Source organism: Dama dama, chromosome 5, assembly GCF_033118175.1.
Source record: "Dama dama isolate Ldn47 chromosome 5, ASM3311817v1, whole genome shotgun sequence".
Classification (NCBI taxonomy): domain Eukaryota; kingdom Metazoa; phylum Chordata; class Mammalia; order Artiodactyla; family Cervidae; genus Dama; species Dama dama.
Window position 1 is genome coordinate 116,028,908 of NC_083685.1, and position 22,691 is coordinate 116,051,598.

Genomic DNA, 22,691 nt, shown 5'->3' on the forward strand with positions numbered 1-22,691 from the left:
TTAGATATTTGTATGAGGATTCATTAACTACCTTTATTTTGCCATATTGGAGTTTTCAAATGTAATTAGAAAGGTTAAATCTTAATTGTACTTAAACATCTTCTCTTGTAAGTCTTACTTGTCACCAGCAGGCATAAGGAATATCTGAGAATGATTCAGCTGTCAGTGACATGCTTGTGACTTAGCTTAGGAAAAGGAAACAGACAAAGGTAAATAAGAACATAGATGAGTAGAAGTAGAAGAAAAGAGGAGGTCTGAAAGTAAAATAGCAAGAAATGGAGGAGGGGAGAAAAAGGTTAGGCAATTGGAATTTCAGTAGTTCCTGGGCTGCAAATGTGAAGTGAATTGAAGCTGCTCAGTCGTGTCTAACTCTTTGTGACCCCGTGGACTGTAGACTGCTAGGCTTCTCTGTCTGTGGAATTCTCCAGGCAAGAGTACTGGAGTGGGTTGCCATTCCCTTCTCCAGGCCAACTCAGGGATTGAACCTGGGTCTCCTGCACTGCAGGCAGATTTTTTTACCAACTGAGCAAACAGGGCCTGGAAAATGCAGTTAGGCTAAAGGGCCCATAGATGTGATATGACTCTTATTCCATCACTGCAATTTCCTGATTCTGAGTCAAATCTTTATTTTATATTTTTGGAGTATAATATCAGAGTTGATATATAAAGTACTTTACTATGAAAGGTGTTTCTTTTTTATAGCTAGTGAGAAGATAGATCTAAATACACTTCTGGATGAAATTAAAGTTCTTACAGATGAGTGCAAAATTCTGACTAGAATAAAAAATCTTAATTCTTATTGATGAGCTGTTCACAATATAGAATCTGCAGTTCTTTGGTTATCTGAATTTTAATCATAGCAGCCATTGCATTCTTTGTACAAGATTTTTAACTAAGCTGAATTTTTATGGGTAATCTGTTGTGAAGTTGCCACTTTTTGAAAAAAAATGTATATTGTCTTCATAGAATTTGGTCAATAGAAACTAAACCAAAATTCAGTGAAGAAGGAAAGTTTGCATTTATTAGTCAAAATCAATGTTTATATTTCTGGCCCCAAGGAGAACTTCTTGTAGAAAATATCGGAGAATAATTTTATGACCTTACGAGAGACAAAGATTTCTTAGATGACAAAGAGTTATAAGCATGAAATTAAAAATTAACGGGTATCATCAAAATTAGAAACTTCTCTTTGTGAAAGTTAAGAAAGTGAAAAGGCAAGATATATACTGAAGGAAAATATTTGCAAAACATGGGTGACAAAGAACTAATATCAAGAATATCAAGAACTCTTACAACTCAGTAATAAAAAGACAAATGAATAAAAGTTGGTTTATCTGTTCAATTTGAACAGAGATTTCACATAAGAAAATATATAAATGGCTAATGACCACAGGAAGGAATGCTGAGCATTATTAGTCATCAGAGAAATGCAATTTAAGTCATTATTAGGCACCACACTAAGATCCATTAGAATAGGAAAAAATTAAAAGATGGACAGTATCAAGCATTGGCAAGATTTGGAGCATACAATTTCTAGAGGGTATACTAACCACAGTGGAGATCTGTATGTCAGTTTCTCATAAAGTTGAACATAAATTTACCATAAGACCCAGCAACTTCACTCCTAGTTATTTTTCCAGGAGAAATTAATACATATGTATTAAATGTTCATGCATGAATATTCATAGCAACTTTATTCAGTCCATCAACCCATGTAGGGATAAACAAAGTGGAGTATATTCATGAAATGCTGCTCAACAAATGAACAAATTTACTGATTCAAAACATGCTGGATGAGCCTCCAAAACATTATCTAAATGAAAGAAGACACTCAAAATAATACCTAGTGTGTGATGCTATTTTATGAAATTCTGGAAAAGTAAATCTAATAACAGAAAGCAACCTGGTGACTGCTTGGGTTTATGTTTTAGAGGGATTGAATTCAAAAAAGGATTTATATTTTAGAGGGAGGATAGAAAGAATGAGTGGACTTGAAGTTAGCAAGCCATCATATTACTAATGTGAATGAAAAATGTCCTGTTTATCTCTGTAGCCCTGCTGCTTGGCAGAGTGTCTTCAATGTTGAGTTGTTGAATGAATAAATGAATAAGGAATGGTTGTCTTAAAACAATAAATAAATGAAAAGTGTCCTAATTATTCCACTTTGATTTCATTTGGAAAGTCTATTGTGCAAAATTCTAAAACAAATTTTAACCTTCAAAATTTATTTATTCAATGTTGGAACCTTCCACGGTGTTAATAAATTATTAAATATTTACCTTTTATTATAGCTGAGAGAAAAATAAATCAGATGAGACCTACAGATACCGTGGAGGCTCTTAAAGGTAAGATGAAAAGGCAGCAAAACAGATCCTTTTGCTTTGATTCTTATACGTTTTCCTAGTAATTAGATTGCCATCCTCTATATATTATTTTTATTAGTTACTTAGATTTATCAGTTAATATACCATGATAAACTGTTTTGTATCTTGCTTTGTTACTCAGTCACTAAGTGGTGTCTGACTCTTTACGACCCCATGGATTGCAGCACTCCAGGCTTCCCTGGGCTTCACTATAGAATTCCAGTTTTGATAAGTGAGAAGAAAATCAAGCTCTGGATCTAAGCAGCAAAGAGTGAAGTAGAGAACTCAGGATTATCAGCAACGGAGACTTTCTTTCTAGATAGTCTGGACAATAAAAATAAATCTTATTTATTGGTCTAAAGTTTTATATTAGATTGCTTGCCTTAAGTGCTATAATTAAGTTAGTTAACATTTGCTGAGTTCTTTAGATGCAGAAGGAAGATACAGTGGTGAATCAGACAATGTTCCTGCTTTCATGGAGATTTCATTTTCTTAGTAGATGGGGGAAAAATTAATTAAAAAATGAAATAATTTCAGAAAGCAGTAAGTGCTTCTTTTTCTATAAAAATAGAAGGTAATAGGATTAAGAGTGGCGGGGGCTGCATTAGATCAGTTAGGAAATGCCTGGTGGAGGTGGAGGCATTTGAGCTGAGATTTGGGCTCAGCCTCCTTTTAGAATTTTGTGTTGAATAAGCTGTTTTTCTGGGTTTCCCTGGTGACTCTGAGGTAAAGGATCCACCTGCAGTACAAGGAGCCACAGGGTTTGATCCCTGGGTCAGGAAGATTCTCCTGGAGGAGGGCATGGCAACCCACTCCAGTATTCTTGCCTGGAGAATCCCATGGACAGAGGAGACTGGTGGGCTACAGTTCATAGGGTTGCAAAGATTCAGGCACAACTGAAACAACTTAGCTTGTACACATGCAAGCTGTTTTTCAACATAAGCCTAATAAAATAAATTCTAATTCTAATATTAAACTTCATTGCCAGTTGGGTAGATTTTGAACATAATAATGACAGTACATAGACATCATTGTCATGTTGTACAGTGATAACATCTTCGTCATAGCCCTTTCTCTTTTCCAAGAGAGAAATGATATAAATAATCTTGACATCATTTTAGAGAAAACAGAAATAAATTTCTCTGATAAAGGAATTGAAGAACTGTCATCCAGTTGGCTAGCTGACTTGGGGCATTATAGATTCCATTATTTTTTTTTTCCAAAGAGGACTTGGGATTGTTGGTTTATGATTTCACATTCCTAAAATTCTAGTGTTTTAGTTTCCTGAAGACAGTTGATATATATGTTGTGAGAACTCAGTCCTAAATTAAGCAATTTCCTTTTCCTTAATTGAGCACCACCTTCACAATAATTTAGGGTATTCTGTGTTTATTGAGCTGAATATATGCAAAACCTGAGCTGGGTTCTATAGAAGAGAGTTGTGAAATGTATAAAGCTTGGTATTTGTTCTTAAAGTTGCATTTGATTAAAGGGGGGAGATAATTTATAAGCAAAAAAATATAAGTGAAAATAACTTGGAGATTAGGGAAAATGCTTACTGAGGACTAAGTATGGTTATTGTCAGATTTAAGAGTATTGGTGCAGTATTAACTCTAAACTCCAACCCCTGCCACAGCCTGGTTGATTTAATGGAATGGAGTAAGTGCTGATTTAGGAATCTGACAGCTATAGTTTTCCTTCTCATACTAACTTGGTGACTTTAGAAAAATTTTTAACTTTTCTGAGATTTGGTTTCTTTGTTAAAAAATGTCATGATAACTTAGCAGGAGTTTGAGATATGGTATATGAAAACACCCATCACAATACATGGCTTGATAGACACTCATTAAATTTAGTTTTCTTTCCTTCTCTGAGTGAAAGAGAGCAGATTAGAGAGGACAGAAAATCAAATCAAAATGATGGGTTTGGAGGAAAATACTTTTAAATCTTTAAACTTTCATTCTAATGCTGTAAATAGAGTTTAATATCTTAGTACAGTAACCAAAAGAACATATATACTATTTTGAATACTCATTTTTTTCATGATTTTATCTTGTGGGGAGGGATTATAGAAATACAGTTGTAGTGAAAATCACAGGACAATTAATTTTTTATGCTGTTTCACAGTTAAGAATTTCATTTTGCATTTTTTAATTTTATTGTGATCTCTGTGATTTGTAAATTGTCTTACAGCTGATGGGAAAGTTGAACTGAATAAAATAATGAATGACGCTAAAGCTGTTCCAGGTTACAAGTTGATATAAGACTGAAATAGTAGTGCTTTTAAAACATAGCTTTGCATCAGTATTCTGAATTATATAACCATCACTTTATTAACCTCTTATAACTCCTGCCACTTTATTAACTAACAAAATATTTTATTTGCAACCCGATCAACTGTAGCCCACCAGGCTCGTCTGTCCATGGAATTCTCCAGGCCAGAATACTGGAGTGGGTAGCCATTCCCTTCTCCAGGGGATCTTCCCAAGCCAGAAATTGAACTGGGATCTCTTGCATTGCAGGTGGATTCGTTATCAGCTGAGCTACTAGGGAAGCCCTGAATTATGTAACCATTACCTTATAACTCCTGCCACTTTATTAACTAATAAAATATTTTCTCTAATGAACTTCTTTGAATTTCAGTATTTTTTGAAATAAAACTACTGATTTCTTGACAGAAGTCCTCCATGCTGCAGAGGTTTTACTAATAGCATGCTTCACTTTGCCATACTTTAAAAATATGAAACCTATGTTTCATGATAAAAATAATGCACAATAAAAATAATAATAACTATTATTTAGTGGGTGCTTTCTAACATGTAGCCAGCATTTATTAATATTATATACATGAGGTAGGTAGTATTATAATCTATATTTTATAGATGGGGCATCAGAGTCTTAGAGGGTAAATATCAGGATAAAATGTATGCTTTTTTGTTTATAGATTTCACCTGTATGTTTATAGACAACCAGCCTCATAATTCAAGAGAAATTAATAATAATACTACCTATTAATATAATCATTATTGTTACTGATATATAATATAATTTCAGTGGACAGTTTTATAACTACATGTCATGCTAATCTGACCTGAGATTATAAGAGATTACTAGAACACAACTCCATTTTAGACTATGTAATTAATTGAAGATATCATATCTTTGTTCTCATCTATAGTTGAATTAGAGTGATACTATATAAGCATAAGTGGTATTGTACTTACATTGAAACTTAAATAATTCTTAAATGTCCTTCTGGGTTCTTTTCCTAACTTCTCAAAAGAAAGAAAATTGATTCCAGTGATTTTGAAAATATTCAGGGGAACATGACAATTCAACCCACAGATAAGGAAATGTTTAGCTACTGAAAACTTTGTCAGTGGATGAAAAACATTTTCCTTCAAGAGAGTTTTGTTTTGAGGCTTGTATATGGTAATTTCTAGATCTATACCTATCTGATTAGATATGTTAAGAAAAATATTCCCTTCTCCAGGGAATCTTCCTGACCCGGGAATCAAATCCAGGTCTCTTGCATTGCAGGTGGATTCTTTACCATCTGAGCCACCAGGAAATCCCAGATGTAACTATCTTGAAAGGGAAAATGTTTGTGATTTAGTTTTTAGTTCATTGATGCTAGCAAACCATTTACTCATGGTTTTTGCCATCAAGATTGAACAGTATTTAATGGTACTCTGGAATCAGTGATAAGCCTAAAGTGTAAATATAAAAAAGACAGAAATGAGTCTAAGAGGAACAGAAGGAGAAAGTAGGAAAGTATTCAGAAAGAGAAAAAGTCTTCAATAGGTTGTGTATATGGCAGGATCAAATTTAACACAGTACAAACATTAGTGTGCAGTAAGTGAGAGTGGTGTTCTTTATTTTTTCTAACTGACTTCATTGCCTTCCCAGTCCCCTTTCTATTTTGGCTGTGAGTGGGGTTGAAGACAGTGGAAAGTGAGAGGGCAGGATTTAAACTGGCCACCTAAAAGTAATTCAGTTCATTCTGATTTAAAGTAAAAGATGTCTTTTTAGTTGACCTAGTTTGTTTTAGGAAATCCTCAGTTTTTCAAGCCTTTCTCCCCTTCCCCTCATAAAGGTATCCCACTATAAGAAAAAGCTTGTATATCCTCCTTGTGGTAGAGGAGTGTAGCTAGACCTTGTGTTGTCCTCTGGGTTCTTGATAGCCTCTTTAACAATGTTTCATATTTCATGAGTCCTGAACATGCTGGTGACCTCTCCTGTTGAAGTCCACTGCTTAAGGAACTTATGGTCTGTTTTCTTAGCAAAGTCAAGGTTCTCTGGTCCTTCTTTCACTATCTTGGCTGAGCTTTAGACTCATTGATGAGGTCCTTTGAGTCTCAGTCAAGTGTTCTATCAGTCCCCAAACTATGCTATCTCATAGCTTCTGTTAAGCATTATATTTCCCTTGATTTGGTGACCCATTCACTTCTATCTCTGACTCACTAGGAGTATGTGGAATAGCTGAATATCTTCCATATCATGCCAAAAGCCAAAGTGGGCAAAGGGGTATTTCCAGCCCTCTCTCTGCCTAAACACATCATACCACAATATCTGGTGACAATGGCATTGCTGTCTGGGCACCCTATAAGATGGCAACATTACAGAGTTCCAAATGGAAGCAAGACACAAGTACGCCTTAATTTTTTTATACCCTCGCTCCCATTCCATCAACATATCTTCTATTTTACCTCCTTTCAAAGTTTGACTTAGAGAGACGAGTTGGGAGTAGACTTAGATAGGGATGGGGCGTTTGGCAGCAAAAACAATTAAACCTACTTTCTTTAGAAAGAGAGAGATGAAAGGAGAGAGGAAAGGAGGGTGGGAGGAAGGGAGAGAGGAAGAGAGAAAGAGAAATAGATAAAGATAGATTAAAAAAGAAAGGTATATCTTTATCTCTTGCTCTCCAAGTTACATTTTCTTAAGTTTCCCTGATATGGGGCTTCCCTGATAACTCAGTTGGTAAGGAATCTGCAATGCAGGAGACTCCAGTTCAATTCCTGGGCTGGGAAGATCCACTGGAGAATGGATAGGCTACCCACTCCAGTATTCTTGGGCTTCCCTTGTGACTTAGCTGGTAAAGAATCCGCCCGCGATGTGGGAGAACTGATTCAGTCCCTGGGTTGGGAAGATCCCCTGGAGAAGGAAAAGGGTACCCACTCCAGTATTCTTGCCTGGAGAATTCCATGGACTATACAGTCCATGGGGTTGCAAAGAGTTGGACACGACTGAGTGACTTTCACTTTCACTTTCAAGCCATAAAGTAGACTTTTCCTGTCCTTTTCTAATCAAATGAGGGTGAAAAAGAAAGAGGAAAGGAGCTTCCCTATGTCATCCTTTGGTCTTTCAACCCTCTAGTTTATTATTTAATGTCAGATGTTCAAGTTTGCTTTGTAAAAGTAGTTTCTGAAAATTAAAAATATGCTTTTTTTCCCTTTGAGTGATATACATTCTATGATTTGAATAGGGAAAAGTTTCACAGGAGAAAAAAAAAATGAAGTCCCTCAGTCATGTGCGACTATTTGTGACCCCATGGACTGTAGCTTATCAGGCTCCTCCGTCCATGGGATTTTCCAGGCAAGAGTACTGGAGTGGGTTGCCATTTCCTTTTCCAGAGGATATTCCCGACCCAGGGATCGAACCCGTGTCTCCTGCATTGTAGGCAGACGCTTTACCATCTGAGCCACCAGGGAAGTTCACAGAAGAAATGAAATATGAAAAAGAAAAATACGCTAGTACAATTTAGAATATTTTACCTGTGCAATACATTTCAACATGACAGAATGTTGCTTTAAGGGTGAAAAGACTTTGACCTAGCTTTCATGTTTTTATGAAGATGGGTATTCCTAATCTATAAGGCAAATCAGAAAAGTATTTTTTTTATGAAACTTAAACAGTCTCATGAGTTCCATTTCTCTGTGAGTGGAATTTTGCCTTATCTTTAGCTAATAGCAAAGGTGCATCATAGTGAAATCTTAGCTGGTTTTGAAACCTTTCAAAGGTAAGATGGATGATATATTAACTCTCAAATTATCTCCTAGTATCTTATTTCCTAATCATTTGATAAGGAGTTCTGCTACTGTCCAATGTATGGATCCAATATAATTTAAATTATTTTATCTTGGCAGATGTTTTCTATTTTGGGTTTATTTATCTTGGCCATATTGATATGGATTTTAATAAACTTTCCTAAAGGGGAGGTAGAATTTATTGCTTGAGGTTAGTTATGAAATGCAGAAGAAGAGAATAGCCATTCAGTGATTTTTGTGAGCATAGGCAGTGAATCCAGTTAGAGTTAAAAAGGGAAACCAACCCTACTTTTGTCTCAGGGGTAGCTATTAAAATGTGTCAAGCACCTCTGTATGGCTGACAGAGTTCTAAGTATTTTCGTATATGTTACTTTATACTCAAAGAAGCTCTATGGGACAGATAGGATCACCTTCACCTCATATACCAGAAAACTGGGACTCCCAAGAAGTTGTGTTATTTACCTACATTCCGGTAGGTAATAAATAGTAGAGAACAATATTCAAACCCATGTGTTCTTACTTCAACCATAGTAATTTTCTCATTTCACTGCTGCTGCTGCTGCTGCTAAGTCGCTTCAGTTGTGTACGACTCTGTGCGACCCCATAGACGGCAGCCCACCAGGCTCCACCGTCCCTGGGATTTTCCAGGCAAGAGTACTGGAGTGGGTTGCCATTGCCTTCTCCTTCTCATTTCACTAGAACTGCCTATTTCTTTCATAAGAATGATACACTGAAAACTGTATAATATTAAGAATGCACTGCTCCTTTTAGAAATTTATAGTGTGTATGTTTATTCCTCCTAAAAGTTTTAAAGGAAGTGAGCTTAATTCTAACCATATTGAATGTCTGCATAAATATATATAGGTTCCAGGGGTCTTGAATATTCCTGTCCCCCCAAAAAAAGATCTATAATGCATAGGCAAAATAAATGAAACATTTTAGAATTAGTAAGAATTTTCATATTTATCTCTCTTTCCTTAAGGAGAGATGGTAAATATCAGAGACCTGGACAGCATACTAGGAAACATGGGCATTGAACTCACCAAAGAAGAACTTGGAGAGCTGAGAAGAAACCTTCCCATTAATGGTGACTCATTTTAGATATAAAGCATCCCTCAGGAAAGCTTGATCTTGAGGTTTATGTATGAGTATTTCTGAGACCAGATTCATTTTATGATGATAAAAAAAACCTTGCAAAATTTCAGAAAAAAATCCAGTTCTAGAGCACAAATCCTGTCTTCATTTTCTAAATCCAGATAAAACACAAAGCACTTGTCTAGATTAATTCCAAGATCATCTTTCATATCTGTGAATATGTTCAGGAAGCGAAATTAAAAGGTGGAAAAGGAAATGAAAGACTGAAATTGTACATCCTTTCCACATTTCCCATTCACTTCTGTATTCTGACTTAACTTCTTAATTCTGACTGTAGCTCCTTAACATTACTGAAACTTCTCTAAGGACAGAAGTTGCTTACTATTTGTCAGTTACATTAGACTTTATCCAGTCTGTTTTTATTGGAGCTTTCTACTGTCTTTGATATTGATGATAATTCTGACCTTGAGATTATGTCCTTTTGGCTTCTGTACTATTCCCCCCACCTGAATCTTCCCATTCCTCTCTGATTTTCATTTTATATACTCTCTCTGGATAATCTCATCATTATCCACAGTTTTACCTGTCCCCTACCTGCTTTATGCCTTTCGAATCTCATTTCTACATAGACTCTCTCCTGGGCTTCAAAATGGTATGTGCAAATGCCTGTTAAACATTTCCCCTTGGATACTGCACAGGAGGGTTTTTTTCCCTCAACTTATTTAAAATTGAATTTGCTATTTTCTGCTCAGTCTTCTAGTCCTGTGTTCTCTCTCATTTGAGTTATCAGTATCACTGTCTAGTCACCTAAGCTAGATATATGGGATTCATTTTTTTATTCTCCAATGTTTCCAATCTGTCACTTAATCTTGCATTTTACATCTATCTATATAAACCTAAATTTCAAAAATACCATACAGAGATGAATAGATGGATGGTTATGTGACAAACCAAGTATAGTAAAATGTTAATAGTAGAATCTAGATAGTGGACATTTATTGCACAGTTTTTTCAACTTTGCTGTATGTTTACAAATTTTCATAACAAAATGCTGAAAAAATTCCATATTTAACTTCTTCAGCATCTCTCTGTTCTCACTACCATGGCCATATTTTAGGTCCTTTTTTTTCTGACTTTGCATACTACAGTGGCTTCCACAATGTAGCCTTCACAGTGATCCATATAAAATGCAAATATGATGATATTATGCCTCAATTTAAAATCATTTATTGGTTTTCAGTAAGGTACTAGGAAATGTCTCAAGTGCCTTCATATGGTAAACAAATAAGTAACTTCATGATTTTGACCCTGCTTGTCTATCTAGTCTAGTATTTTACCCTCAATAACATTGAACTTTTATTCCAGACAGACATATATCATGTTTTTAATCACAATTTTGCTTTCTTAATGCATTCCCCAGTATTCGGAGGGCCTCTTCTTCCCTTTTTCTGACTAACTTCTCCTCCTTGCATGTTAGAGCTGAGAGGCACCTTTTCTAAACAGCTTTTCCTTAACTGCCCAGGATGTATTAAATACCTTGTCTCTGTTTTCACAACAACTGTACATATATTTTTTCATTGTTCTTGCTATACTGTATTGTATTAATATGTTTATATTTATTTGCTATCTGGTAACTTTAATGTGAGCTTTAGGAAAAGAGGTACTATTTACCTTCAGGAAAGGGCTTACCATTCATCTTCCTATAGCCAGTACTTAGCAGAGTACCTGACATATAAATTGGTATTCCATAAAAGTTGATTGAGAGATGGACAAATAATTGAGTAAATGACTGGATAAATAACTGAGTAAAATGACTAAATGATTCCTAAAGAAAACAAGTAACTGCTTTTGGTTAGGTCATGAATATTTACTTCTAGTATATTGTTACCATTTATCAGCAACAATTCTGAGTGACAAGAGAGATCAGTTAGGAATAGACTGGAGATAAAAATATGAACTTTTTTTGACCAGCAGTCCATGCTTACAATTCATAGCTTTACCAGAGTTTAGAATCCTCAGGGAATAAACTTGCATGCCTGGTATTTCCTATCATGCTTATAGAGAGTTATTGGCCTAGTGAGAGCATATTTTACTCTGGGATGAGCTTTATAGTCCAAGGGTCAAGGGCCAGCTTACTAAGATAGAATCAGTCTCTGAAAACTAAGAATTATGCATTAAAATGAACCCAGTGGATAATGTGAATGTGGAGTAACAAAATTTAGCTAGCTTCTGAAATATTATTTGCAAATATTTTTTATGAATTTGCTTTCTATATCAGTTATGCCTTACTTATTTAATAGCTCAAGGGAAGACTGATCTGAAAACACTGATGGATACAGTACAAGTTATTACAGGTTAGTAAGATGTTACTATAAATTTAAGATACTAATTCTTTACAGGAAGCTATATTTTTTCTCTGACAAATATTTTGCTGAAGTATGATGTGTATAATTACTGTTTCATATAATCATATTTATCTACCTTTAGAACTATTGTAAAGTGAACTTATCCATGTCACCCTGAATCAAGAAATAAATAATATCAATAATCCAGAAGATCCCCTATAGCCACTTCCTTCATACTTTCTAGATGTTATTAAATCCTTTATTCTAGGATCACAGGTTTGTTTCATCTGTATTTGAACTTTATATAGATGGAACTATATGATTTATATTCTACTATATTTATTTCTGTATCTATTTCACTGCCTTCTTTCATTCAACATTATATTAAATGTTTTTCTCTGAGATTTATCCATATTGTTGCATGTGGCAGTGGTTTGTACTTTTTATTGCTGTATGTTATAAAATATACTAAATTATCAAGTAGAGATATTTAGAGAAAAAACTTACTTTGGTAGGTGAAATGACTTCTAATTAATTCATTGTACCTGAATACAGTTCTGTGTAATATTCCATTGCATAAGTATACCCAAAAAATCTATTTAATATACTCTTAAAGGACATTTCCAGTCTAGAGCAGTTAAAAATAATTTATTTTTGCTATGAATATTCTTGTATATACCTCTTGCTGAACACATGTGCACAATTCTGTGGCCAGATACCTAAATGAAATTGCTTTGTCATAAGATAGGATTGTGTATACTTTGTTAGATATTGTCCATTCATTTTCTTAAGTAGTTGTACCATTTTACATTCCAACCAGCAAAGTGTAAGAGTTCCAATTGCTTTACATTCTAGCTAATATTTGATACAGTCTGTCCTTTCCATTTTAACTATTCTTGTGAGTACTTGGTAATATCCCACTGTGGTTATTTTTTGCATTTCCTTAAGGATTAATGATGTTGAGCACCTTTTTCATGTTTATTGGTTAATCCTTTATTCCCATGTTTATTTTGATAACTCCTTTTGTAAAGTTTCTGTTCACATCTGTTGTCTATTTGTCTTCTTGGATGCCTCTCTTTTAGTTATTAAATTTTCTATGTCCTGCATTTTACCTATAGTTTTTAATGTATTCTGGATATAAGTCTACTATAGATTATATAAATTGTAAATGTCTCACTGTATGTATTACATTTTCACTTATATCTTTTGATGAACAGAAGTTCCTATTTTATGTGTAGTTGAATTAATGAATCAATCTTTTGTAGTTAGAGAGTTTGGGGATGTATTTAAGAAATCCTTGCATGCACCAGGGTCAAACTCTTTTCCTATTTTATCTTCTGGGAGCTTTATTACTTTTCTTTCACATTTTGTCCTATAATCCTCTCAGAATTGATTTTTCTGTGCGATGGGATAAGGGTCATTATTTGCTTTTTTCTAAATATATACTCAGCACCATTCATTGACAAGATGATCCTTTTCCCCACTGCAATATAAGGCAAACTTTTTCATAAATTAAAGACCACAAAAGTGTTGCTGATTCTGGACTTTTTCTTTGGTCTATTTGTCCTTGCACCAGTACACTATACACTCGATATAGCTTTAATATGTCTTAATGTCTGAAGTGTAAGTCCTCCAAATTTGCTTTACTTTATAAAGATTATCTTGGCTATTGTTGGTCCTTTGCATGTCTGTGTAAATTTTAGAATCAGCTTTTAATTGCCCCTCCAAATCCTGCCGATGTTTTATTTGAATCTAGATCAATTTACACAGAATTAACATCTATGCAATGTTAAGTTTTCTGATTTATGAAAATCAGTGGTGTGCTGGTGAAATGACTCTCTGAAAAAGGCAATACCTGATTTGTAGCATATTTTACTTTCCATAGTGTAAATGGACTATAACCCACCAGGTTCCTCTGTCCAAGGGAATTCTCCTGGCAGGAGTACTGGAATGGGCTGCCATGCCCTCCTCCAGGGGATCTTCCCAACCCAGGGACTGAACCCAGGTCTTTTGCCTTGGAGGTGGATTCTTTACCATCTGAGCTACCAGGGAAGCTGACTAAGCACGTAGTATAAATACTTTCACCCTGGCCAATTTCAAGCTACTATTTAAACACTAGCTCACACAGCATTGTAAAGCAATTTTTCCTCTAATTAAAAAATAAATTAAAAATAAATAAGGCAGAGGTACCCATTCCATTCCCAGTTTGCTCAGTATCTGGTGATTGGAAGACACTCTGCAACAAGAGAAAAAAAATAAAATAAAATAAAAATAAATAATACAGCAGCACAGAAAATGAAAAAAAACTAGCTCACAAAATTACTAAATTTTTAACAATTGGCTCTTGTGAGCCACCTCAAGCTAGTAGTATATCACTGAAAATAATTCAAGATAGTAGCACAGCACTGAAAATGTTATATTTATTTAGGTCAACTTAATTTCTCTCTTTTGTTAGATTTATTCCTAGGTATTTTATAGTTTTTTAATGTAATTGCAAGTGATATGTATTTTTCTTATTTAATATCCTAGTAGTTGACATATAGAAATGGATTCATGTCAATGTATGGCAAAACCACTACAATATTGTAAAGTAATTAGCCTCCAATTAACATAAATAAATTTATATTTAAAAAAAAGACATGGAGGTGATTTTATCTGTATTTGTGTCTGTGTGTTAGTCGGGGTCTGACTCCTTGCAACCCCATGGATTGTAGCCCGCCAGGCTCCTCTGTCCGTGGGATTCTCCAGGCAAGAGTACTGGAGTGGGTTGCCATTTCCTTCTCCAATTTGTGCCTGTATACACATGAGGTTTGCTAATATTTCGTTTAGGATTTTTGCAAAGTGGTTTTGTAATGTATTTTGTTGTAATGTTAATGTTCTTGTCAAATTTTGGTTTCAAGGTAGTTTGGCCTCATAGAATTAGTTAGAAATCCTCTGGAAAAGTTTGTATTTAATTGTATCATTCACAGATAAAACACTCTAGGACTGGAGATTTTTATGTGGGTAAGATTTTAAATTGCCAGTTTAGTTATCTTAGTAGATACAAGGCTATCAGGATTTTATATTCCTCTTGCATCATTACTAAGTTGTGTTTTTCTAGGACTTTGTCCCTTCTAAATACTCAAATCAGTTATATGTTGGTCATAATATCCTCTTATTATCTTTTTAACATCTGTAGAATCTGTAGTGATCTCCCCTTTGTCTTTAGAAATACTCACTGTTTATATTTTCTCTTCTTTCCTTTGTTAATATTAGTACAGGCATTTATTACTTTTGTAAGTCTTTCCAAAACCCAGTTTTTTGTTGTATTGCTCTTATTTAGTTTGTTTTCCATTTCAGTAATTCCTGCTCTTTCTTTATTATTTATTTTTTTCTACTTTTGAGGGGTTTAACTTGTTCTAACTATTTGAGATAGAATCTTAGGTTATTAATTTTTTTTTCATTTTTTCTACTGTATACATTTAAGTTTATAAATTTCCTTCTCAGCACATCTTTACTTTATCCCACAAGTTTTATATGTAATATTATTATTGTTATTTAATTCAAAATATATTCTAAATTCCAGTGTGATTTTTGACATATGATTTATTTAGAAAAACCTTCTTTAATTTCCAAATGTATGGGGGTTTTCTAATATCTTTTGCCTCTGATTTGTAGCTTAATCCCATACTGTATACTGCACAGTTATTTGTACCCATCATCTTTATTATTCTAATAATTTAAAAATTATATAAACTGTATTGATTGTATGAAATATTACTTTATAACCACCATTATGGGAGCATCTCTATTGCTAGAGTTAAAGGAATACTGTTCATTCTCTGTATCTGCAATGACTGCTTATTGTTTAGCAGGTGTCATTATGCCTTATTTTACTTTCATAATTTGAAATTATAATGTTTAAAAAAATCTCATCTTTCTGTACTTCTTTTGTTTTGAAGGAGGAGAAGTTGACCTCAGTGACTTGGATAATGTCATGCAAAATATGGGAATAGAGCCCACACCTAAAGAACACTTGGAGCTAGTGAATTTACTTCCAGTTTATGGTGAGCATTTCAAATATCAGCATAGATTTCAGGAGAGCTAATATTACCTTTAAGAGAGTTAGTATAGTCATCAAAAAAGTTATTCAGTTTTGCAAGCAATAGTTGGCTTTTGAGGAGATAATGATATCCTTAAAAAGCCATTTTATCCAATACCCTGGGTTTATTATAGATAAATTATGTTAGAGATAATTAAACATATCCAAATTTTACAGATAATATTTTGAATATTTAAGAATTTATAAATTGTCATTTAAAATATGTATAAGTCAATAGCCCAATCAATTCTAAATCTTGACATCAGGAGTGAGGAATGTTGATAGTTATCTTTCATTCCATTGAGATGCCTATAGAAAATAGGAGAAGGAGGAGGAGAGATATAAAACTAAACTAGTAGAGGGGAAAAAAGACAGAGTCAAAAAAAATATAAAATAAGGAAATGTTTTTGCTTTATCATCAGCTCAGTTCAGTTGCTCAGTCGTGTCCGACTCTTTGTGACCCCATGAACCATAGCACACCAGGCCTCCCTGTCCATCACCAACTCCCGGAGTTTACCCAAACTCATATCCATTGAGTCGGTGATGCCATCCAACCATCTCATCCTCTGTCATTCCCTTCTCCTCCTGCCCGCAATCTTTCCCAGCATCAGGGTATTTTCCAATGAATCAGCTCTTTGCATCAGGTGGTCAAAGCTGAGTTTCAGCTTCAGCATCAGTCCTTCTAATGAACACCCAGGACTGATCTCCTTCAGGATGGACTGGTTGGATCTCCTTGCAGTCTAAGAGAATCTCAAGAGTCTTCTCCAACACCACAGTTCAAAAGCATCAATTCTTCTGTGCTCTGCTTTCTTTCTTTCTTTTTTTTTTTTCCACTTATTTTTATTAGTTGGAGGCTAATTACTTTACAATATTGTAGTGGTTTTTATAGTCCAACTCTCACATCCATACATGACCACTGGAAAAACCATAGCCTTGACTAGATGGACATCTGTTGGCAAAGTAATGTCTCTGCTTTTTAATATGCTGTCTAGATTGGTCATAACTTTCCTTCCAAGGAGTAAGCGTCTTTTAATTTCATGGCTGCAATCACCATCTGCAGTGATTTTGGAGCCCCCAAAAATAAAGTCAGCCATTGTTTCCACTCTTTCCCCATCTATTTGCCATGAAGTGATGGGACCGGATGCCATGATCTTAGTTTTCTGAATGTTGAGCTTTAAGCCAACTTTTTCACTCTCCTCTTTCACTTTCATCAAGAGGCTCTTTATTTCTTCTTCACTTTCTGCCATAACGGTGGTGGCATCTGCATATCTGAGGTTATTAATATTTCTTCTGGCAATCTTGATTCCAGCTTGAGCTTCTTCCAGCCCAGCGTTTCTCATGATGTACTCTGCATATAAGGTAAATAAGCAGGGTGACAATATACAGCCTTGATGTACTCCTTTTCCTATTTGGAGCCAGTCTGTTGTTCCATGTCCAGTTCTAACTGTTGCTTCCTGACCTGCATACAGGTTTCTCAAGAAGCAGGTCAGGTGGTCTGGTATTCGCATCTCTAAGAATTTTCCACAGGTTGTTGTGATCCACACAAAGTCAAAGTCAAAGGCTTTGGCATAGTCAATAAAGCAGAAATAGATGTTTTTCTGGAACTCTCTTGCTTTTTCAATGATCCAACAGATGTTGGCAATTTGATCTCTGGTTCCTCTGCCTTTTCTAAAACTAGCTTGAACACCTGGAAGTTCATGGTTCACGTATTGCTGAAGCCTGGCTTGGAGAATTTTGAGTATTACTTCACTAGCATGTGAGATGAGTGCAATTGTGCAGTAGTTCGAGCATTCTTTGGGATTGCCTTTCTTTGGGATTGGAATGAAAACTGACCTTTTCTAGTCCTGTAGCCACTGCTGAGTTTTCCAAATTTTTGCTTTAGCATAGTAGGTATTAATAATTGTCTCAGGTGCTAAAGAATTGATAAATTTACCATATTAAGAATTTTTCTTACATTTGGTTTTATCATTTCTAGAAGATAAATTTTAGGAGCAAATTATTTATTGCTCCTATTATTTATTGCTTCTGTTATTAATAATAATAATAAATTAATTATTATTACTTATTATTAGATAAATTTTTGGAGCAAATTATTTTAATGGTCTATATTTCTGTACTTGGATATTTAGTATTGCTTTAGTATATCTAGTTCTTTTTTCTGTGACCTAAATTATGTTATTTTCTTACAGCTACATCTGATGGAAAAATATATAAGAATAGGTTGTTGAACTGTGTGAAAGCTACAAAAGGTGAGAGAGATACAAATTGATAAGTCAGATTGAGACTGTTATGTGTCACTCTTGTCTTTTCCTAGTCATTAACCATTGCTTGCTGTCATTCTCATATATATATACATATATTTCCATAATTCTTTTAATACATATATATGTGTTTTGTGCCAGTCTCAGCCTATCAGTAACCAGTGTTGTGGTTGGATTGGTCCTTGTGATTATTGTTACAATTGCAAGATACCCTTCAATATTAATCATCAGGAAGCTTTGGAAAAACAAAGGCTTATTACTTACATGACCTGGAAATTACTCAGTACATCTGGGGTCACATAGTGAGGTTGCAAGGAGAGAGAGAGAGAGAGAGTGTGTGCATGGGCCTGAAGTTCCACTTTTATTATGCTTGAGGGTGGGAGCCTAGGGTTTTGTGTTCTCACTCTTTACTGGTGAATTTAGAACATAAGAGTGGACAAAAACCACTACAATATTGTAAAGTAATTAGCCTCCAACTAATAAAAATAAATGAAAAAAAAAAAAAGAATTGGACCATAAAAAAAAATAAAATAAAAATAAATTAAAAAAAAAAAGAGTGGAAGTTTAAAGATTGGGAAGAGAATAAGTGGTTCAAATAATTGGAATCTAAATCAACCAAGATCTCTAAAACAACGGAGCTTCAGTGCTGGAAGGTGTGTGACAGTCAATGTATTCATTCGAGATAACCATCTTTGAAGTGAGTGCACTTGAATTACAAAAAGGAAAAAAAACACTGTCAGGATTTACACTACTCTTCATATTGATTAAATAATCTCCTGTTTTATTTTAAAGAGATGTTCTAACAGTTTAGGTTTACCTCAATTTTGGCTGTGGGTGTATTAAAATTTAAGGCTATTATATACTGAGATGGGCTTCCCTGGTAACTTAGTTGATAAAGAATCCACCTGCAATTAAGGAGACCCTGGTTCGATTCCTGGTTTGGGAAGATCCCCTGGAGAAGGGATAGGTTACCCACTCCAGTATTCTTGGGCTTCTCTGGTGGCTCAGATGGTAAAAGGACCCACCTGCAATGCAGGAGACCTGGGTTCAATCCCTGTGTTTGGAAGATTCACTGGAGGAGAGCATGGCAACCCACTCCATTATTCTTGTCTGGAGAATCCCAATGGACAGAGGAGCCTGGAGGGCTACAGTCCATGGGGTCACAAAGAGTGAGACATGACTGAGTGACTAAGCACAGCATGTATTGAAATACAGTGACCAAACTGAGCACAGTTACTTGTATAAATGTTTATATTAAAAACTGTTATGTTTGTTTTTTTCTGCTAAAATTAACTTGAGTGTTTTCTCAATCTGCTTTCAATATGTTGTGTTATGTAAATTAATAGATTAGTTTTAGTTCATTAATGACCTTCTTTAAACACTTAAATGTCCTTGACCTCTTTTTTATGATGAAATTAATAACCATAGTACATAGGCATTAATATTTATTATATTCTGACATTTATGTCAATTTCCTCATGTGTTTCTTTTTTTAAGGATTGCAAGTTGGTGTTCAGGATCTTGATGCTATTCTTGGAAACATGACAGTCAAACTCGCAGCTGAGGAACCTATTGACCTAACTCCATATATACCAGTTGATGGTAAGTGCCTTAGACATCATTGTGCCCTAATAAGAATTTGGGGTTTGGGGCTGATATTTTTGATAGTACTTATTTGGCGTAAATAAGAATGGTTTTTACCTCTTAATATATTAAAATTTCCCAAAGAAAGGCAATGCCAAAGAATGCTCAAACTACTGCACAATTGCACTCATCTCACATGCTAGTAAAGTAATGCTCAAAATTCTCCAAGCCAGGCTTCAACAGTACATGAACCGTGAACTTCCAGATGTTCAAGCTGGATTTAGAAAAGGCAGGGGAACCAGAAACCAAATTGCCAACATCTGTTGGATCATTGAAAAAGCAAGAGAGTTCCAGAAAAACATCTATTTCTGCTTTATTGACTATGCCAAAACCTTTGACTTTGTGTGGATCACAACAACCTGTGGAAAATTCTTAGAGATGCGAATACCAGACCACCTGACCTACTTCTTGAGAAACCTGTATGCAGGTCAGGAAGCAACAGTTAGAACTGGACATGGAACAACAGACTGGTTCTAAATCGGGAAAGGAGTACATCAAGGCTGTATATTGTCACCCTACTTATTTACCTTGTATGCAGAGAACATCATGAGAAACGCTGGGCTGGAAGAAGCTCAAGCTGGAATCAAGATTGCCAGAAGAAATATTAATAACCTCAGATATGCAGATGCCACCACCGTTATGGCAGAAAGTGAAGAAGAAATAAAGAGCCTCTTGATGAAAGTGAAAGAAGAGAGTGAAAAAGTTGGCTTAAAGCTCAACATTCAGAAAACTAAGATCATGGCATCCGGTCCCATCACTTCATGGCAAATAGATGGGGAAAGAGTGGAAACAATGGCTGACTTTATTTTTGGGGGCTCCAAAATCACTGCAGATGGTGATTGCAGCCATGAAATTAAAAGACACTTGCTCCTTGGAAGAAAAGCTATGACCAACCTAGACAGCATATTAAAAAGCAGAGACATTACTTTGCCAACAGATGTCCATCTAGTCAAGGCTATGGTTTTTCCAGTGGTCATGTATGGATGTGAGAGTTGGACTATAAAGAAAACTGAGTGCTGAAGAATTGATGCTTTTGAACTGTGGTGTTGGAGAAGACTCTTGAGAGTTCCTTGGACTGCAAGGAGATCCAACGAGTCCTGAATATTCATTCAGGAAATCAGTCCTGGGTGTTCATTAGAAGGACTGATGCTGAAGCTGAAACTCCAATACTTTGGCCACCTCATGCAAGGAACTGACTCATTTGAAAAGACCCTGATGCCCTGGAAAGATTGAAGGCGGGAGCAGAAGGGGATAACAGAGGATGAGATGGTTGGATGGCATCACCGACTCAATGGACGTGAGTTTGAGTAAACTCCGGGAGTTGGTGATGGACAGGGAGGCCTGGTGTACTGCAATCCATGGGGTTGCAAGGAGTCAGACATGACTGAGTGACTGAAATTACTGATTGACTGATACTAAAATTGATACTATTTTTTTTTTTTACCATTTATTCATTCAGTAAATATTACTGAGCATCACATATTGGATGTTCTGCTAAGTGCTAGAGATTGAATAGCAAGTAAAAACAACCATAGTCCTTGACCTAAGCAGCTTAATATCTACTATATCACAATTCTTCATGTACTAGTAGAAGCTGAATTAGAAGTAGAGAATTCAGACAATACTGCAAAGCTACAGTAATCAAATCAGTGTGGTACTGACACAAAAAACAAACATATGTATCAATGGAACAAACTAGAGTGCCCAGAAACTCACACACCTACAGTCAAATAATCTTTGACAAAGGACACAAGAATATATAATGGGAAAAAGACAGTCTCTTAAGTAAAATGTGTTTGGAAAGTTGGAGAGCTGCTTGTAAACCAATGAAGTTAGCACACACAATCTCACTACACACAATAATTAACTCAAAATGGCTTAAAGACTTAAATATAAGACATGACACCATAAAATACCAGAAGAGAGCATAGGCAAAACAGTCTCTGACATGAATGTACCAATGTTTTCCTAGATCAGTCTCTCAAGGCAATAGAAGTAAAAATGAAAATAAACAAATGAGATCTAGTCAAACTTACAATTTCTTGCACAGCAAAGGAAACAATAAACAAGAAGACAACCTACAGAATGGGAGAAAATATTTGCAAGTGATGTGATTGACAATGGCTTAATTTCCAAAATATAACAATAGCTCATACAATTCAATAACAAAGAAACAGGCAACCTGATAAAAAAATGATCAGAAGACCTGAAGAGACATTTCTCAAAAGAAGACATGCAAATGGTTAACAGACACGTGAAAAGATGCTCAACATTGCTAATTATTAGAGAATTGTGAATCAAAACCTCAATGAGGTACCACCTCACACCAGTCAGAATGGCTATCATTAAAAGTCTACAAATAACAAATGCTGGAGAGGTTGTGGAGAAAAGGGAACCCTCCTGCACTGTTGGTAGGAATGTAAGTTTGTGTCACCACCGTGGAAAATAGTGTGCAGGTTCCTCAGCAAACTAAAGATAAAATTACCATATGATCTATCAATCCCACTCCTGGGCATATTTCCAGACAAAGCTTTAATTCAAAAAGATATGGGCATCCCTGTGTTCGTAGCAGCACTATTCACAATAGCCAAGATGTGGCTGTATAGCTTGGGGAATATATTCAATATCCTGTAATAAGCTGTGATGAAAATATATATAAATATATATATATATACACACACACACACACATATATATATATATATATATATTATTACTGAGTGACTTTGCTTTACAGCAGTAATGAACACAACATTGAGATTCAACTATACTTCACTAAAAAATAAATTTAAGTAAAGAGGAAGGGGTTCCATGGTGGCTTAGTGGTAAAGAATTTGCCTGCCAGCATGTGAGAC

At 35.1% G+C, this 22,691-nt stretch overlaps 1 protein-coding gene across 1 annotated transcript in view; it reads left to right on the top strand.

The window, feature by feature from the left end:
• The window catches only part of EFCAB13 (EF-hand calcium binding domain 13), a 201,415-nt gene that overhangs the window by 157,990 nt on the left and 20,734 nt on the right, over positions 1-22,691 (top strand). The window contains exons 29-34 of the mRNA XM_061140776.1: positions 2,292-2,345; positions 9,393-9,497; positions 11,806-11,859; positions 15,792-15,896; positions 18,121-18,180; positions 19,690-19,794. Coding sequence (XP_060996759.1) covers positions 2,292-2,345; positions 9,393-9,497; positions 11,806-11,859; positions 15,792-15,896; positions 18,121-18,180; positions 19,690-19,794 — 483 coding nt within the window. The remainder of the gene's footprint in view (positions 1-2,291; positions 2,346-9,392; positions 9,498-11,805; positions 11,860-15,791; positions 15,897-18,120; positions 18,181-19,689; positions 19,795-22,691) is intronic.